This window comes from Pleurodeles waltl, chromosome 1_1 (assembly GCF_031143425.1).
Source record: "Pleurodeles waltl isolate 20211129_DDA chromosome 1_1, aPleWal1.hap1.20221129, whole genome shotgun sequence".
Classification (NCBI taxonomy): domain Eukaryota; kingdom Metazoa; phylum Chordata; class Amphibia; order Caudata; family Salamandridae; genus Pleurodeles; species Pleurodeles waltl.
Genome location: NC_090436.1, coordinates 83,959,511 through 83,978,064, shown reverse-complemented (window position 1 = coordinate 83,978,064; position 18,554 = coordinate 83,959,511). Strand labels below are relative to the sequence as shown.

At 45.8% G+C, this 18,554-nt stretch overlaps 1 protein-coding gene across 6 annotated transcripts in view; it reads right to left on the bottom strand.

Moving 5' to 3' along the window:
* Positions 1–18,554, bottom strand: part of UBAP2 (ubiquitin associated protein 2) — a 1,102,091-nt gene that overhangs the window by 457,683 nt on the left and 625,854 nt on the right. For all 6 annotated transcript variants that reach the window (XM_069217098.1, XM_069217184.1, XM_069216796.1 and 3 more), the window contains exon 16: positions 8,508–8,547. In XM_069217098.1, the coding sequence (XP_069073199.1) occupies positions 8,508–8,547 (40 nt within the window). The remainder of the gene's footprint in view (positions 1–8,507; positions 8,548–18,554) is intronic.

Sequence of the window (18,554 nt, the reverse complement as noted above, 5' to 3'; positions counted from 1 at the left end):
AAGGCAGGAGACAGGCCGGTGAGTTTCTGGAGCCAAGGCAGTTGTCGTCTTCTGGTCTTCCGCTGCAGGGGTTTTCAGCTGGGCAGTCCTTCTTCTTGTAGTTGCAGGAATCTAATTTTCTAGGGTTCAGGGTAGCCCTTAAATACTAAATTTAAGGGCGTGTTTAGGTCTGGGGGGTTAGTAGCCAATGGCTACTAGCCCTGAGGGTGGGTACACCCTCTTTGTGCCTCCTCCCAAGGGGAGGGGGTCACAATCTTAACCCTATTGGGGGAATCCTCCATCTGCAAGATGGAGGATTTCTAAAAGTTAGAGTCACCTCAGCTCAGGACACCTTAGGGGCTGTCCTGACTGGCCAGTGACTCCTCCTTGTTTTTCTCATTATTTTCTCCGGCCTTGCCGCCAAAAGTGGGGCCTGGCCGGAGGGGGCGGGCAACTCCACTAGCTGGAGTGTCCTGCTGGGTTGGCACAAAGGAGGTGAGCCTTTGAGGCTCACCGCCAGGTGTGACAATTCCTGCCTGGGGGAGGTGTTAGCATCTCCACCCAGTGCAGGCTTTGTTACTGGCCTCAGAGTGACAAAGGCACTCTCCCCATGGGGCCAGCAACATGTCTCGGTTTGTGGCAGGCTGCTAAAACTAGTCAGCCTACACAGATAGTCGGTTAAGTTTCAGGGGGCACCTCTAAGGTGCCCTCTGGGGTGTATTTTACAATAAAATGTACACTGGCATCAGTGTGCATTTATTGTGCTGAGAAGTTTGATACCAAACTTCCCAGTTTTCAGTGTAGCCATTATGGTGCTGTGGAGTTCGTGTTTGACAGACTCCCAGACCATATATTCTTATGGCTACCCTGCACTTACAATGTCTAAGGTTTTGTTTAGACACTGTAGGGGTACCATGCTCATGCACTGGTACCCTCACCTATGGTATAGTGCACCCTGCCTTAGGGCTGTAAGGCCTGCTAGAGGGGTGTCTTACCTATACTGCATAGGCAGTGAGAGGCTGGCATGGCACCCTGAGGGGAGTGCCATGTCGACTTACTTGTTTTGTCCTCACTAGCACACACAAGCTGGCAAGCAGTGTGTCTGTGCTGAGTGAGAGGTCTCCAGGGTGGCATAAGACATGCTGCAGCCCTTAGAGACCTTCCTTGGCATCAGGGCCCTTGGTACTAGAAGTACCAGTTACAAGGGACTTATCTGGATGCCAGGGTCTGCCAATTGTGGATACAAAAGTACAGGTTAGGGAAAGAACACTGGTGCTGGGGCCTGGTTAGCAGGCCTCAGCACACTTTCAATTGTAAACATAGCATCAGCAAAGGCAAAAAGTCAGGGGGCAACCATGCCAAGGAGGCATTTCCTTACAATAATGGTCAGTACCACATAGTGACAAGCAGAGACAGGCAAGAAAGCCCCAGAGGGCGTACAGTCGGTGCCCAGACTGACGATTCGCGAAAAAGGCTTAGATAGATAGGCTATCGAGATACAATACAGTCAAAAGACAGAAACAAAGGTTACAGAGCAAGCCAAAAGACTGAGCAAAGACATGCCCGAGCCAGACGGCGGAGACAAAACAATCTAACAAAGGAGTTGATGCCCATGCGCTGTATCACCAAGAGAAGTCACTCAATCTTGTGACTCGAAATGCTTCTTCAAAATACAAAATAACAACTTGTAACACTTCAGACCCAACACTAGATGACAGGAGGATGCAGAGTGTGTATCTACAGCCACACATGCCATCGAACGTACTTAAGTGTTCATTTTTCTTACTTCAGTGAGTGTGTGATATAGTGAAGAACAAAATAGGTTTGTTACTGTTACCAAGGTGCCCCTGATCTCTTCATAGGCATTGTTCATAACTCAAGTGATTTCTCTGTTTCACCAATACACTGAGTAGTGTTCCTCAGGGCTAAAATACCACCCAGTCTTTCACATTCATGTTTGGTGCATTAAACCAAGTTGACCTGTGGCACCCATGGGTGGGAAGCACTCATTTTAGAGCTACCTTAGATGGGTTGTGAAGACCTGTGGCAAATGTTCTCTCCCCCACAGGAGAACAAAGACATCAAATTCACCATCCAAAAAAGATGGCTTAATCTAACCTTTGTGTTTAGTGTGAAACCCCGCAAAAGTGATCTTATCCACAGAAAAGATCTGAGTGCCAATGGAGCCTATCGTAATGAAAATGTCACTTACCCAGTGTACATCTGTTCGTGGCATTAGTCGCTGCAGATTCACATGCTGTGCATAGTCCGCCGTCTGGTGTTGGGTCGGAGTGTTACAAGTTGTTTTTCTTCGAAGAAGTCTTTTCTAGTCACGAGACCGAGGGACTCCTCCTCCTTTGTTTCCATTGCGCATGGGCGTTGACTCCATCTTAGATTGTTTTCCCCGCAGAGGGTGAGGTAGGAGTTGTGTATGTTAGTAATAGTGCCCATGCAATGGAATGAATAAGTATGTACAAAATAAAGTTTAAGTAATATATTTACAAATGTACAAATGTTGAAGATTACTTCCAAACGGCTACAGGCTCCCGGGGAGGCGGGTGGGCGCATGTGAATCTGCAGCGACTAATGCCACGAACAGATGTACACTGGGTAAGTGACATTTTCAGTTCGGTGGCATGTGTAGCTGCAGATACACATGTTGTGCATAGACTAGTAAGCAGTTATCTCCCCAAAAGCGGTGGCTCAGCCTGTAGGAGTGGAAGTAGTTTGAAATAAAGTTCTTAGTACGGCTTGACCTACTGTGGCTTGTTGTGCGGATAGCACGTCTACACAGTAGTGCTTAGTAAATGTGTGAGGCGTAGACCATATGGCTGCCTTACATATTTCGTTCATTGGAATATTTCCTAGGAAGGCCATGGTAGCGCCTTTCTTTCTGGTTGAGTGTGCCTTTGGTGTAAGGGGCAGCTCTCTCTTTGCTTTAAGGTAGCAGGTTTGGATACACTTAACTATCCATCTGGCTATACCCTGTTTTGATATTGGGTTTCCTGTATGAGGTTTTTGAAATGCAATAAACAGTTGTTTTGTTTTCCTAATTAGTTTTGTTCTGTCAATGTAGTACATTAGTGCTCTTCTGATGTCTAATGTATGTAGTGCCCTTTCAGCTACTGAGTCTGGCTGTGGAAAGAACACTGGTAGTTCTACTGTTTGATTTAAGTGGAACGGTGAAATAACTTTTGGTAAAAATTTAGGATTAGTTCTTAGAACTACCTTATTTTTGTGTATTTGAATAAAAGGTTCCTGTATAGTAAACGCTTGAATTTCGCTTACTCTTCTTAGAGATGTAATGGCAACGAGAAATGCAACCTTCCACGTTAAGAATTGCATTTCGCAAGAATGCATGGGTTCGAAAGGTGGACCCATGAGTCTTGTTAAGACTATGTTGAGGTTCCATGAAGGAACAGGTGGTGTTCTTGGTGGTATAATTCTTTTTAGGCCTTCCATAAACGCTTTAATGACAGGTATCCTAAATAGTGAAGTTGAATGGGTAATCTGCAGGTATGCAGAAATTGCCGCGAGGTGTATCTTTATGGAAGAGAAGGCCAGATTTGATTTCTGCAAATGTAGTAAGTATCCTACTACATCCTTTGGAGATGCATGTAATGGTTGAACTTGATTACTATGGCAGTAGCAAACAAACCTTTTCCATTTACTTGCATAGCAATGTCTAGTGGATGGCCTTCTAGCCTGTTTTATGACCTCCATACATTCTTGGGTGAGGTTTAAATGTCCGAATTCTAGGATTTCAGGAGCCAGATTGCTAGATTCAGCGATGCTGGGTTTGGATGCCTGATCTGTTGTTTGTGTTGTGTTAGCAGATCTGGCCTGTTGGGTAGCTTGACATGGGGTACTACTGACATGTCTAGTAGTGTTGTGTACCAGGGTTGTCTTGCCCATGTTGGTGCTATTAGTATGAGTTTGAGTTTGTTTTGACTCAATTTGTTTACTAGATATGGAAGGAGAGGGAGAGGGGGAAAAGCGTATGCAAATATCCCTGACCAATTCATCCATAGAGCATTGCCTTGAGACTGCCTGTATGGGTACCTGGATGCGAAGTTTTGGCATTTTGCGTTCTCCTTTGTTGCAAATAGGTCTATTTGAGGTGTTCCCCAAATGTGGAAGTAAGTGTTTAGAATTTGGGGATGAATCTCCCATTCGTGGACTTGTTGGTGATCTCGAGAGAGGTTGTCTGCTAGTTGATTCTGGATCCCTGGAATAAACTGTGCTATTAGGCGAATGTGGTTGTGAATTGCCCATTGCCATATCTTTTGTGCCAGGAGGCACAGCTGTGTCGAGTGTGTTCCCCCCTGTTTGTTTAGATAATACATTGTTGTCATGTTGTCTGTTTTGACAAGAATGTATTTGTGGGTTATGATGGGTTGAAATGCTTTCAACGCTAGGAATACTGCTAACAATTCGAGGTGATTTATATGCAGCTTCGTTTGATGTACCTCCCATTGCCCTTGGATGCTGTGTTGATTGAGGTATGCTCCCCACCCTGTCATGGAAGCATCTGTTATCACGTATTGTGGCACTGGGTCTTGGAAAGGCCGCCCTTTGTTTAAATTTATACTGTTCCACCATAGAAGCGAGATGTATGTTTGGCGGTTTATCAACACCAGATCTAGAAGGTGACCCTGTGCCTGTGACCATTGCGATGCTAGGCACTGTTGTAAGGGCCTCATGTGCAGTCTTGCGTTTGGGACAATGGCTATGCATGAAGACATCATGCCTAGGAGTTTTAATACCATCTTTGCATGTATTTTTTGTGTCGGATACATGGCTTGTATAACCTTGTAAAAATGTTGAACCCTTTGTGGACTTGGAGTGGCTATCCCCTTTGTTGTGTTGATTGTCGCTCCTAAGTATTGCTGTGTTTTGCACGGCAGAATGTGTGATTTTGCATAGTTGATGGAGAAACCGAGTTTGTAGAGGGTTTGTATGACATACTCTGTGTGGTGTGAACACTTTGTTAGGGAGTTGGTCTTGATTAGCCAATCGTCTAGGTAGGGGAACACGTGTATTTGCTGCCTTTTGATATGTGCAGCTACTACTACTAGGCATTTTGTAAATACTCTTGGTGCGGTCGTTATACCGAACGGCAACACTTTGAATTGGTAATGTATTCCCTTGAATACGAACCTTAGGTATTTCCTGTGCGAGGGATGTATCGGTATGTGGAAATACACGTCCTTTAGATCTAAGGTTGTCATATAGTCTTGTTGTTTTAGCAGTGGTAATACGTCTTGTAGCGTGACCATGTGAAAGTGTTCCGATTTGCTGTAGACGTTTAGTGTTCTGAGATCTAAGATTGGTCTCAGTGTTTTGTCTTTTTTTGGTATTAGAAAGTACAGTGAGTAAACTCCTGTGTTCCTTTGTGTACGTTGTACAAGTTCTATTGCGTCCTTTTGCAGTAATGCCTGGACTTCTAATTCGAGAAGGTCTAAATGCTGTTTTGACATGTTTTGTGTTTTTGGTGGGACATTTGGAGGGATTTGGAGAAATTCTATGCAATAACCATGTTGTATAATTGCTAAGACCCAAGTGTCTGTTCTTATCGCCTCCCAAGCTTTGTAAAATTGGCTTAGTCTTCCCCCCCACTGGTGTTGTGTGAAGGGGTTGAGTGACATGTGAGTCACTGTTTGGTTGTAGGGGTTTTGGGACCTTGAAATTTTCCCCGGTTTCTAGGGAATTGTCCCCCTCTGTACTGGCCCTGAAAGCCACCCCTTTGATACTGTCCCTGGTAGGTAGACGGTGTTGATTGTGAGGTGCTGGCTTGTGTGGCTTGAGCCCGAAACCCCCCTCTGAAGGGTGCTCTGCGAAATGTGCCAAAAGTGCCTCTGCCCTGCGGGGAATAGAGTGCGCCCATGGCCTTGGCCGTGTCAGTGTCCTTTTTCAATTTCTCAATTGCCGTGTCCACATCGGGTCCAAACAATTGTTGTTCGTTGAACGACATATTGAGCACTGCCTGTTGTATCTCGGGTTTAAACCCGGATGTGCGCAACCATGCGCGCCTTCTTATGGTTACCGCTGTATTTATTGTTCTTGCAGCTGTATCCGCTGCATCCATAGAGGAGCGTATTTGGTTATTAGAGATATTTTGTACCTCCGCAACTACTTGTTTTGCCGGTTTCTGTAATTCTTTGGGTAGATGCTCGATGAGATGCTGCATCTCATCCCAATGGGCTCTGTCATATCGCGCTAGGAGCGCCTAAGAGTTCGCGATGCGCCACTGGTTTGCAGCTTGTACAGCAACCCTTTTTCCAGCTGCGTCGAACTTGCGGCTCTCTTTGTCCGGAGGTGGGGCGTCGCCTGATGTGTGCGAGTTGGCTCTCTTGCGAGCTGCCCCTACTACAACTGAATCTGGTGGCAGTTGTGATGTGATAAAAGTAGGGTCCGTGGGCGGTGCTTTATATTTTTTCTCCACCCGTGGAGTTATCGCTCTGCTTTTGACAGGTTCTTTAAAGATCTGTTTTGCGTGCCTTAGCATTCCCAGGAGCATAGGCAGGCTTTGATAGGTGCTATGGGTGGAGGAGAGGGTGTTGAAAAGGAAGTCATCCTCAACAGGTTCTGAGTGTAACGACACGTTATGGAACTCTGCTGCCCTAGCTACCACCTGTGCATACGCTGTGCTGTCCTCAGGTGGTGAGGGCTTGGTAGGGTACGACTCAGGACTATTGTCTGATACTGGGGCGTCGTATAGGTCCCAAGCGTCCTGGTCATCTTGACTCATGGTGGTATGAGCTGGTGAATGTGACTGAGTTTGTGCCGGTGATGTATGAGTTACAGGTGGAGGAGAGGGTGGTGGAGTTACTTTCTTCACCACTTTTGCTTGTGGCGTTTGTTCTTGTGTTTGGAACTCGAGTCTCCTTTTCCTCCTGATTGGGGGAAGAGTGCAAATCTTCCCTGTCCCACACTGTATGAAGATCCGCTTCTGGGTGTGGTCTACGTCAGTGGTTTGTAACTCTTCTTCAAATCTGTGTTTGCGCATTTGAGAGGACAGTGATTGTTCCTCTGAATACAAGCTGGCAGTCGGTTCGGTTGCTGGGCGTTTTGGCACCGAAACTGTGTCTTTGCTTGTTTTCGGCTCCGAGGAGAATTTTCTCTTTTTTGTAGTCGAGCCTTCTCGGCGTCGATCATCCTCGGTGCCGCTGTCTCTGCGTCGAGCAGCTTCGGTTCCGCTCTCTCGGCGTCGACCCTTTTCGGCAGCACTTTCTCGGTCCTGAGATTGCTGAGTGCCTGTGTCTCTACCCGAGTCTGACGATCTCGGCACCGGTTCGCCCTTTTTCGGTGCCGATGGACGGTCACCTATTTTATGGGTTGAGCCATGGCCTGTTGGCAGTGGCGTCCCCTGGGCCTTGTCTGTTTTCCCGTGTGGTGCTTGTTTAGACGTCTTACTCACGGTTTCTTCGACGTCGAACTCCTCCGAGTCATGGATGGAGAAGGCTTCCTCTTCTTCTCCTTGTTCCTCGAACTCTCGTTGTCCTGTCGGCGTGGACGCCATTTGCAACCTTCTGGCTCTTCGGTCACGGAGCGTCTTTCGGGACCGAAACGCACGACAGGCCTCACACGTTTCTTCCTTGTGCTCGGGCGACAGGCACAAGTTACAGACCAAATGTTGGTCTGTATATGGATATTTACTATGGCATTTAGGACAGAATCGGAACGGGGTCCGTTCCATCGGTGTCGATGTTACACGCGGTCGGGCCGACCAGGCCCCGACGGGGGTCGAAGTTACCCCAAAGGGCTACCGGAGCTCTTCACGATTTGGTGTCGATTCTATCTAACCCGATACCGAACGAAACAATACCGACGTAGTTTTCCGAAGTTCTGACTATCTTTCCGTCCCGAAACCCGGAGCGAAAAGGAACACGTCCGAACCCGATAGCGGAAAAAAACAATCTAAGATGGAGTCGACGCCCATGCGCAATGGAAACAAAGGAGGAGGAGTCCCTCGGTCTCGTGACTCGAAAAGACTTCTTCGAAGAAAAACAACTTGTAACACTCCGACCCAACACCAGACGGCGGACTATGCACAGCATGTGTATCTGCAGCTACACATGCCACCGAACGCATTGTTACTAATTATGGTAAAGAGTGGATCTGATCACGACACATGCCATCCTGTTTGCATAACAACTCTGCATCCTTTTTTACTCCAATACTGCTGAGTAAACAAGACAAAACTGACAGGTTACTGCAATCTTTCTTGGTTAATAACGGTTTCCAAACGTTACCAACAGAACTGTTTAACAATACAATGCTACAAATCAAATATTGATGTTGGCGTACAGTTAGAACATATACCCACTACAAAAAATTGTAAATCAACAGAAAAATGGTACACATTTACCAACATCTGATAATTAGCTCAGCTTAAAAAAAATAAGCTACACAGCCATCAGAAGTCAGAGAAAACAAACTTCCAAATCAGGCCTTTAGGGTTAATGACTAAAACATCAGAAGCAAAAGTTGGAAACATCTCTTTTAATGAAGTATGGCATACATACTGTTAACAGCTTGTGGCGTCCGTGTACCATTGTGTCCATTCTGAAATGTGAGAAAAAACAAAAACGTAAGTAAATTCAAAAACACTTACTTCTATGCAAACCACAGAAATTAAGAAAGCATCATAACTTCTGAACTAACACATTAAAATAATGTAAGGCAACACATCAGGGAAACTCTCCCCTGACACTTACATACATTAAAATGGGTAAATTATTACACCGAGATTGAGGGTCAAGATAGCGATGGGTAGTGTTGGCTTTTTATGACTTCTCCCATACCTTTCACGTACCGAGAGGTGGATTTCTGTTACATCAAGCGATAATCGAAATGGTGCACCAGCACTGGGGACCCGGGGCAGAAGCACCATCACATCACCAGGGATGCCAAGCCCTATGTACCATGTAGGGCTGCTTCAAAATGGTAACCTGTCTCTACAAGCATTGCAACATATTAACACGCCTTTAGTAAAGCTGCAGGAAACATGGGAAAGGAACCTTACACATCCAATCAAAGATGAACTGGGCCAAATTCCTTACTAACACAAACAGGCCCTCATTAGGACCATGGTGGATGGCAGTATTTTGGAGAAAAGTACAGCCAACAGGCTGGCGGTACTATTCCCCAAAATATGACAAACCGCCAATGTACCACTCCGTCTGCCAGAACAGTAACAGCCGCTGGGCTGGAGACCTCAGTCTCCAGCCAGGCGGGCGTCACCATCCCACCTGCGGGATTATGACCCCCACCTACCACCATGGTTTACGTGGCTTCCTTACCGCCAGGAAAACCATGGCAGTAGGCACTACCAGTGACAGGGAATTCCTTCCCTGTCACTGATAGGGATCTCCCCGTCCCCAGAGTCCTCCACCACCCTCCCCCTCCAGGCCACCCCATGACTTACAAGCACATACATGCATACACATACCAAAATTCACCCACTCATGCATACATGAATTCACAGACATGCATACACGCACCCACACATTCAGACAACACAACATACACGTGCACTCACAACCATGCATGCACACATTCCACACACCACGCACCTGCATCCCCACACACACACACACAACACCCCCTACCCTGTCGGAGCGCCCGACTTAACTGATTGCAAGGGGTCCTCTGGCAGGAGACGCGACGGGGCGCTGCTGCCAGCAGCAGCGTCCGCCAGCAGAACACTGCCAAGCCGAATCATGGGTCATGATACTGTCTGCGGCGGTCTACTGGCGTGGCGCTGCTGTTGGTAGCAGCGCCACCTTATCGCCATCCAATTCCAACTACGGTGATAATATGGCGGACGGTAGGTAGCTGCGGCAATGGTTTTGGCAGCCGTCGCCGCGGCGGTAAGCAGTCAATACCGCCAATGTTATAAAGAGGGCCAGTGTATCCCCAAAATCTTGATTTTTACTTCCGGCACAAGGCCTACACATCACCCCTGGTAAAACTATCTGCCATTTTTGGGCACACCGGGTGGTCTGCCCACAATGTGGGGAACACGTAGCACAGATGCTCTATGTGGTATGGTCATGCCCACTCCTAATACACTACTGGAGGAAAGTGGTGAACTGTGTTAATGAAGTCACAAAGAGGTTGATTCCACTCACACCCCTGGTCTGCTTCCTGGGGGGCTTTCTGAGGCCCACTAAATGTAAAACAACCACGAGGTTTAGCACAGATCATGGCAAAAAGGGAGAGCAAGAAAAACTGGAAGACTGCCAGGGGCCCTAAACTGACCAACTGGAAGGAAGAACTAACTAGATGGGCAGGCTATGAGGGCGCAATATTACTTAGAGAGATGAGATAAGCCGGGCTACACTGGAAGGGGCCCGAGCATGAGAACATTTGCTTGACTGCCTCACGAACCTTGAATATCACACACCACAAACTCATCAGCACAGACTGACATCAGGTAGCAAATAGCCATAATCTCCCTCTCATACCACTGGACTTAGGGCAGGGTACGCTCCGATAAGTGGGGCGCATTTAATACCTATTGTGTTCTGGGGCAATGGAGATGGAACCTGGCTGGGCTATTGGGGGTGGGGGCCAGATGCACCATGTGTTGTCATTTTGTTTTCTCATCTCAACATTATGTCTGCTGCACTGACAGACGTAACCTAGACATATGCAATTGTTCTGACATGTTACTGTACTCATGAACCCCAGAGGATTTTGTTTGTATTGCTTAAAAATGCAATAAAATGTGTTTAAAAAAAGATACAGAATAAAGATAGACTGTCTTCAAATCTGGTATTCTTTGCATTGAAATTTACAGACAGTACCCAACTCTTATAAAATGTTATAGCATGCTACAAGCCTTACCTGGAACCAATCCCTGTATCCCTAAAGACAAACTAAAACTAAGACTACTTCGAATTAGTCAGGTTACTACGAAATGGAGCTCATCTATGCAAGGAAATTTAACAAAATATTATTAATTTTTCATTATTTTGTGCTCTGTTAATGCGAGGAGGAAATGGCCCCGCCTCTGTTTTGGATCTTTAAGGTAAGAAGGCCAATCACTTTATCAAAGTAAAATACTTTTTTGTATTCTTCTGTCTAAGTTTTTAAATCCTGTCATTAATCACGTGGAAAAGTCTGAACTTGAAATTAAGCGTCAGAAATCCCTTTTTAATGCTTTAGAGATGTGTCTTTTTACTAACATGCTTCTTTTTAATACGGTCATGAACAAATGTTGCGTGCTTCTAAGGTTTTTTCTTATCTGAATAAACCACTAAATGGAATAAAACAATGTTGACCGCAAAGCAGAGTTCTCATTTTGCTTTTCTTTGTAAATATATTAAGGTAAACAGAGTGGTAGCAGTACCACTTACAAAGTTAGTCGTAGCAACAAGCAGAGTTGAGAAACAAGCTATAAGCCCACTTGTTTCTGCAAGCAAAGCCTAGAAGGTGCAAAGAACTCACTAACATTGTACTGGTAGACCAGTAAGACCAAGAAATGGTCATGCTGCTAGTCAATCTGTGAAAAAGCTAAGCAAAAACCAATGTAGCCTAAAAAGGCACATTTACAGTAGCTTGGTCAAACGTATGTCTTCTACATTTGCAGGTACGCAGTGTATTGTGCTGCTTTTTTCATATATCTACCTTATTTGCTATTAAAACAAACAAACACTTGCGGAGAATGCCATGGTAAGCCTAGTCTTTTTTATTTTTTTTTTATTTTTAAATCAGGCAGGTACTGTCACAGTACCGAGGACCTACAATTCTTTCAAATAAAAAGGAGAGTACCTGCACATCTAAGATCTACTACAATACATTTAATGGGAGAGTACAGGCACTTTTCAGGAGCAAAAAGGTACCCTACGGAATGAGTACCTACATATAGGAAGTTTATCTATGCAGTGTAGCTAATGTAAGGGTACACTATGCAGATAGTACAGGCAACCATTATTGGTTTACAGGGGTAAAAGTAATAATCACAGTAGTTCTCTTTTGTGATAGTGTGGGTGAGCAGTTAGGTTTATCAGAGGATTGTTGAACAGTCAAGAAATAAGACTCACTCAAGAAGGAAATTGAGAGCACTGATTAGAAACATTTGTAGCAGGTTGGCTCAGTTTATGGTGTACACCAATAGTGTGGCACCCTATACGGAGTCCAAACAAGCTTAGTGATAGTGAGTAGGTGTCCCGATAGCATAGGCTCTCTATGGATAGAGAAGGCAAGCAGTTAATGCTTATCCAGGAGGAATGTAAAGCACTTGCAATACCACTGTAGTCAGACAGTAACCTATTCACAAGAAAGAACACCACACGTGTTGCAAAAATGAAGGGTACACCACTACTACTAGACTAGCATTGGTACATCTCCCTTTGACGATAGTTACACAGAATATGTAACAAAAATAACTATCAGAAATAGCACAACAAAAAACACCTGCCCTTATAGGAGGCCCCCAACTATATTCTTAAAAGAGTTGGAATGGGAAATAGTGACCCCAACCAAGTTAAGTGTGGTAGTTAGCCAGTTACCCACCCAGTTGTCCCACAGGCTAACAGAGTAGCGGTTGGAGGTTGGGTAATTCAGGACCCTTCCCAGTGGATCACAAGGAAACCAGCAGGGAAGACGATGGCGGGAGAGTGCCCCTACCCCAGAACACTCAAAAGACAGGAGTACCTACACCAAGAATCCGGACAAGGAGGGGAGAAGGGACTCTCTGAAATCTGTGGATGTCACAGATTGCCCGGCCGCTGTTATGACCAGTGGAGCAGGCCGGTGGAACCCAGGGACAGATTCCAGATGTGGAGGACCTGCAAAGGAAGGGGACAGAGTCCAGCACCCTTGGAGGTGCCCAGGTGGTGGTTTGTGGGCCTGGCACTCTGAGGAGAGTGCCATGTCAACTCTCTTTTCTCCCCACCAACACACATAAGCTGCAAAGCATTGTGCATGTACTGAGTGAGGGGTCCCTGAAGTAGCATAATACATGCTTCAGATCTTAAGGACCTTCCCTGGCCACACAGCCCTTGGAATCAGGGGGTACCTTTTATAAGGGACTTAACCGTGTGCCAGGGCTGTGCCAACTGTGGAAACAAAGGTACAGTTTTAGGGAACGAACATTGGTGCTGGGACCTGGTTAGCAGGGTCCCAGCACATTTCCAATCAAAGCTGGCATAAACACTAAGCAAAAAGTGGGGGGTGACCATGCCAACAGTGGCATTTTCCTACACAAAAGCCCCCCGCGAAAAAAAAGATGACTAACGTTTCCCAAGAGAGTTTTCATTCTCTAAGTGGAAGGACCTGGAAAGGCCATCTACATTGGCATGGGCAGTCCCAGGTCTGTGTTCCAATACAAAGTCCATTCCCTGTAGGGATATAGACCACCACAAAAGTTTAGGGTTCTCTCCTTCCATTTGCATGAGCCATCCGAGAGGTCTGGGATCAGTTTGAACAGTAAAGTAAGTGGCAAACAAGTTTGGTCTCCACTTTTTCAGTGACCAAACCACAGCAAAGGCCTCCCTCTTAATGGCACTCCAGTGCTGCTCCCTGGGGAGTAATCTCCTGCTAATGAAAACAACAGGCTGGTCAAGTCCATCATCATTGGTTTGGGATTGGACTGCTCCTATCCCATGATCAGAGGCATCTGTCTGCACAAGGAATTGCTTAGAATAATCTGGAGCTTTTAGCACTGGTGCTGAGCACATAGCTTTCTTTAGGGTGTCAAAGGCCTTTTGACAGTCTATGGTCCAGTTTACCTTCTTAGACATTTTCTTAGAGGCCAATTCTATGAGGGGAGTCACAATGGACCCATAACCCTTTCACAAACCTCCTGTAACAACCAGTCAAGCCAAGGAATGCCCTGAATTGAGTCTGGGTTTTTGGTGCTTCCAAGTCCAGAATTGTCTGGATCGTGGGTTGTAAAGGTTGCACTTGGCCTCCAACTACAAGGTGGCCGAAGTATACAACTGTTACCTGCCCTATCTGGCATTTGGATGCCTTGATAGAGAGGCCTGCTGATTGCAGGGCCTGCAAAATCTTCTCCAGGTGGACCAGCTGATCCTGCCAGTTGGAACTAAAGACAGCCATATCATCTAGATATGTTGCATTATAAGACTACAAGCCAGCAAGGACTTGATTCACCAACCTTTGGAAGATGGCAGGGGCATTCTGTAAGCCAAAGGTCATAGCAGTAAACGGATAATGCCCATCAGGTGTTAATGCGGTTTTCTCTTTTGCCCCAGGTGCCATCTTAATTTGCCAGTACCCTGCAGTTAAGTCAAAGGTATTCAGAAATTTGGCTGCACCTAACTTGTCAAACAGTTCATATGCTCTGGGTATGGGGTAAGCAACTGTCTTAGTGACAGAATTGAGTCCTCTGTAGTCCATACAAAACCTCCTTTCTCTCTTTCCATCCTTGGTATGAGGTTTGGGCCCCAAGACCACTGGGCTAGCCCAGGGACTGTCAGAGTGCTCTATTACCCCTTACTCCAGTATTTTGTGGACTTCCACTTTGATGCTTTTATTTGACTTGGTCAGACTGTCTGAATATTTTGTTTTTGACAGGTAACCTGTCTCTACATCATGGGTACACAGATATGTCTGACCAGGAGTCAAAGAGAAGAGCTCAGCATACTGTTGAGCAGATGGGGTGTTTGAATAGACCACTGAATCTACTGTCCCATGTTTAGGTTCAGTTAAGAGGTCAGGGAGAGGTTCACTCTCTGCTTCCTGATCCTCATCAGTAACCATCAGCATGGTTATGTCTGCCGTATCATTATAGAGCTTAACATGGATGTCCTGCTAGGGCCTTGGTCCACCAACTAAATGACCGGACACATTCTAAGGCACTGGTTGAGGGCCACTGCATCTGTCTTGAAGTGCCCTGGGAGCCACAGATTCCAGAACCCAGATTTTCTGCCCTGGTTGGAATTCAACCATTGCAGCCTTTTGGCCATAACACAACTTCTGGAGTTATTGGCTGGCCTAAAGTTTTTTGGATGCCTCTTCCATGTACTCAGCCATCCTTGAGCAGAGGCCGAGGTAGAGGCCAAGCACATAGTCAACCACATCTTATTTAGGCTCATGGAGAGACCTCGCAGTCCTCTATAACAAGTACCAGGGGTGCCCATACAGGATGGACAAACATAAGCCCTACTCCCTTCTGTGGCACCAATCTGTAGGCGAAAAGCAGGCATGGCAGGAGGACATCCCATCCCCTTTTGAGTTTTTCAGGGAGCCCCATGATCATGTCCTTCAATGTCTTGTTAAACCTTTCAACCAAGCCATTGGGTTGTAGATGATAAGGTATGGTGAACTTATAAGTCGCTCCACACTCATTCAACATGTTTGAGATAAGCTGACATGAAGTTGGTACCTCTGTCAGAAACCACCTCCTTAGGGAAACCAACTCTGGTAAAGATACCAATTAGGGCCTTGGCTACTGCAGGGGCAGAAGTTGACCTAAGGGGAATTGCTTCAGGGTATCTGGTAGCATGATCCACTGCCAGTATGTATTGGTTCCTGAGGCTGTTAGAGGTTCAAGTGGACCCACAATGTACACACCACTCCTTTCAAAGGGGACCCCACCATTTGAAGGGGAATGAGGGGGCCTTTGGATGCCCACCCCCCATCTTGCCACTTGCTTGACAGGTGACACAGAAGCTACACACAACTCCCTAACTTTCTAGGACATATTAGGCCAATAGAGATGGTTTACTAATCTGTCCCATGTTTTGGTTTGTCCCAAATGCCCAGCTGAGGGGAGGTCATGGGCCAAAGTGAGAATACACTCAACTCCTGAGGCACTACTACTCTCCTAGTGGCACCAGGTGTGGGATGCAAAGGAGCCCATCCTCCCAATAGACCATTGACACCTCCCTTCTCCTGTTCAGCAGCTTGCTGTCTCAGGCCTCCAAGAGTGGGGCAAGTCTTTTTCCCCTGGCAAAGCTGTTCACCTGAGGGTCCCCCATGGGCCAAAGAGCTCTACCTGGTATGGTTCCAGCTCCGTGGACTCAGTTCCCTCATGGGATAGGACATCTTGCTGGGAAGAGAAGTCCTGTTTCTTGTGCTGTACAGAGGCTGGTCCCCCACTCCTCTTACCTTTTTTCTTGTAAGGTTGGGCCATTTTTCAAGGCTCCAACACTTTTTTCACCCTGTGCTCTGCGCTCTTGTTTTTACACACACCAGTTAAGGGATACCCAGCATAGCTGCATGGGTTTTGAGTTCTACCTCAGCCCAGGCTGAGGACTCCAAATTATTCCCTAGCAAACTTTCTACTTGGATTGCAGAAGAGATCACTACCTGTTTTAGGCCAGTAACCCCTCCCCATTCCAAAGTCACCATTGCCATGGGATGGACCTTAGTTTCATTGTTGGCATTGGTAAAAACAGGGTATGTTTGTCAAGCCAAATACTGTCCTGAGGAAACACCTTTTCTGTCACTGGAACCTGTATCCCTCAGGGCTTGTCCCATTTATTAGGAGCTGCTGCCCTATATTTTGCATGTTAGGTGGCAAGGTAGCTAGTGTGGCTAAATCCAACCCACCCTCAGAAACTAAAGTAACTTCAGTTTGAACCCTGATTTGCTTTGGGCACACTGTTGATCCCACCTGGAGACTGGCTATTCCACTGGTAACTGCAGTACTAGTTGTGGGAATTGTTTTGGGACAGGCCTTGTCTCCAGTTTGGTGTCCATGCTGTCTACAGGTGTGACAACAGGCCTTCTTGGGATCAAAGTTGTTACCCTTATACCCATTGGTGTTCTTTTCTCCCAACCAGCACACACAATCTGCAAAGCAGTGAGCATGTACTCAGTGAGGGGTCCCTGAAGGTAACATACTACATGCCGTAGCCCTAAGGGACCTTCTCTGGCCACAGGGCCCTTGGTACCAGGGGTTCCTTTTACAAGGGACTCAACTTTGTGTCAGGGCTGTGCCAATTGTGGAATCAAATGTACAGTTTTACGGAAAGAACACTAGATTTTCCCCAAACCACTGAAATTAAGACGATATATGTAGAAAGTTGGCTAAATGAGGAACACACACTCAAAGACAATTCCAGGCCAATAGGTTTTTGTATAGAAAAATATATTTTCTTAGTTTATTTTAAGAACCACAGGTTAAAATTTTACATGTAATACTTCAAATGAAAGGTATTGCAGGTAGGTACTTTAGGAACTTTGAATAATCACAATAGCATATATACTTTTCACATAAATCACATACAGGGAGTGCAGAATTATTAGGCAAGTTGTATTTTTGAGGATTCATTTTATTATTGAACAACCATGTTCTCAATGAACCCAAAAAACTCATTAATATCAAAACTGAATATTTTTGGAAGTAGTTTTTAGTTTGTTTTTAGTTTTAGCTATGTTAGGGGGATATCTGTGCGTGCAGGTGACTATCACTGTGCATAATTATTAGGCAACTTAACAAAAAAAAAAATATACCCATTTCAATTATTTTTCATTACCAGTGAAACCAATATAACATCTCAACATTCACAAATATACATTTCTGACATTCAAAAACAAAACAAAAACAAATCAGTGACCAACATAGCCACCTTTCTTTGCAAGGACACTCAAAAGCCTGCCATCCATGGATTCTGTCAGTGTTTTGATCTGTTCACCATCAACATTGCGTGCAGCAGCAACCACAGCCTCCCAGACACTGTTCAGAGAGGTGTACTGTTTTCCCTCCTTGTAAATCTCACATTTGATGATGGACCACAGGTTCTCAATGGGGTTAGGATCAGGTGAACAAGGAGACCATGTCATTAGATTTCCTTCTTTTATACCCTTTCTTGCCAGCCACGCTGTAGAGTACTTGAACGCGTGTGATGGAGCATTGTCCTGCATGAAAATCATGTTTTTCTTGAAGGATGCAGACTTCTTCCTGTACCACTGCTTGAAGGTGGTGTCTTCCAGGAACTGGCAGTAGGACTGGGAGTTGAGCTTGACTCCATCCTCAACCCGAAAAGGCCCCACAAGCTCATCTTTGATGATACCAGCCCAAACCAGTACTCCACCTCGCTGGCGTCTGAGTCGGACTGGAGCTCTCTGCCCTTTACCAATCCAGCCACGGGCCCATCCATCTGGCCCATCAAGACTCACTCTCATTTCATCAGTCCATAAAACCTTAGAAAAATCAGTCTTGAGATATTTCTTGGCCCAGTCTTGACGTTTCAGCTTGTGTGTCTTGTTCAGTGGTGGTCGTCTTTCAGCCTTTCTTACCTTGGCCATGTCTCTGAGTATTGCACACCTTGTGCTTTTGGGCACTCCAGTGATGTTGCAGCTCTGAAATATGGCCAAACTGGTGGCAAGTGGCATCGTGGCAGCTGCACGCTTGACTTTTCTCAGTTCATGGGCAGTTATTTTGCGCCTTGGTTTTTCCACACGCTTCTTGCGACCCTGTTGACTATTTTAAATGAAACGCTTGATTGTTCGATGATCACGCTTCAGAAGCTTTGCAATTTTAAGAGTGCTGCATCCCTCTGCAAGATATCTCACTATTTTTGACTTTTCTGAGCCTGTCAAGTCCTTCTTTTGACCCATTTTGCCAAAGGAAAGGAAGTTGCCTAATAATT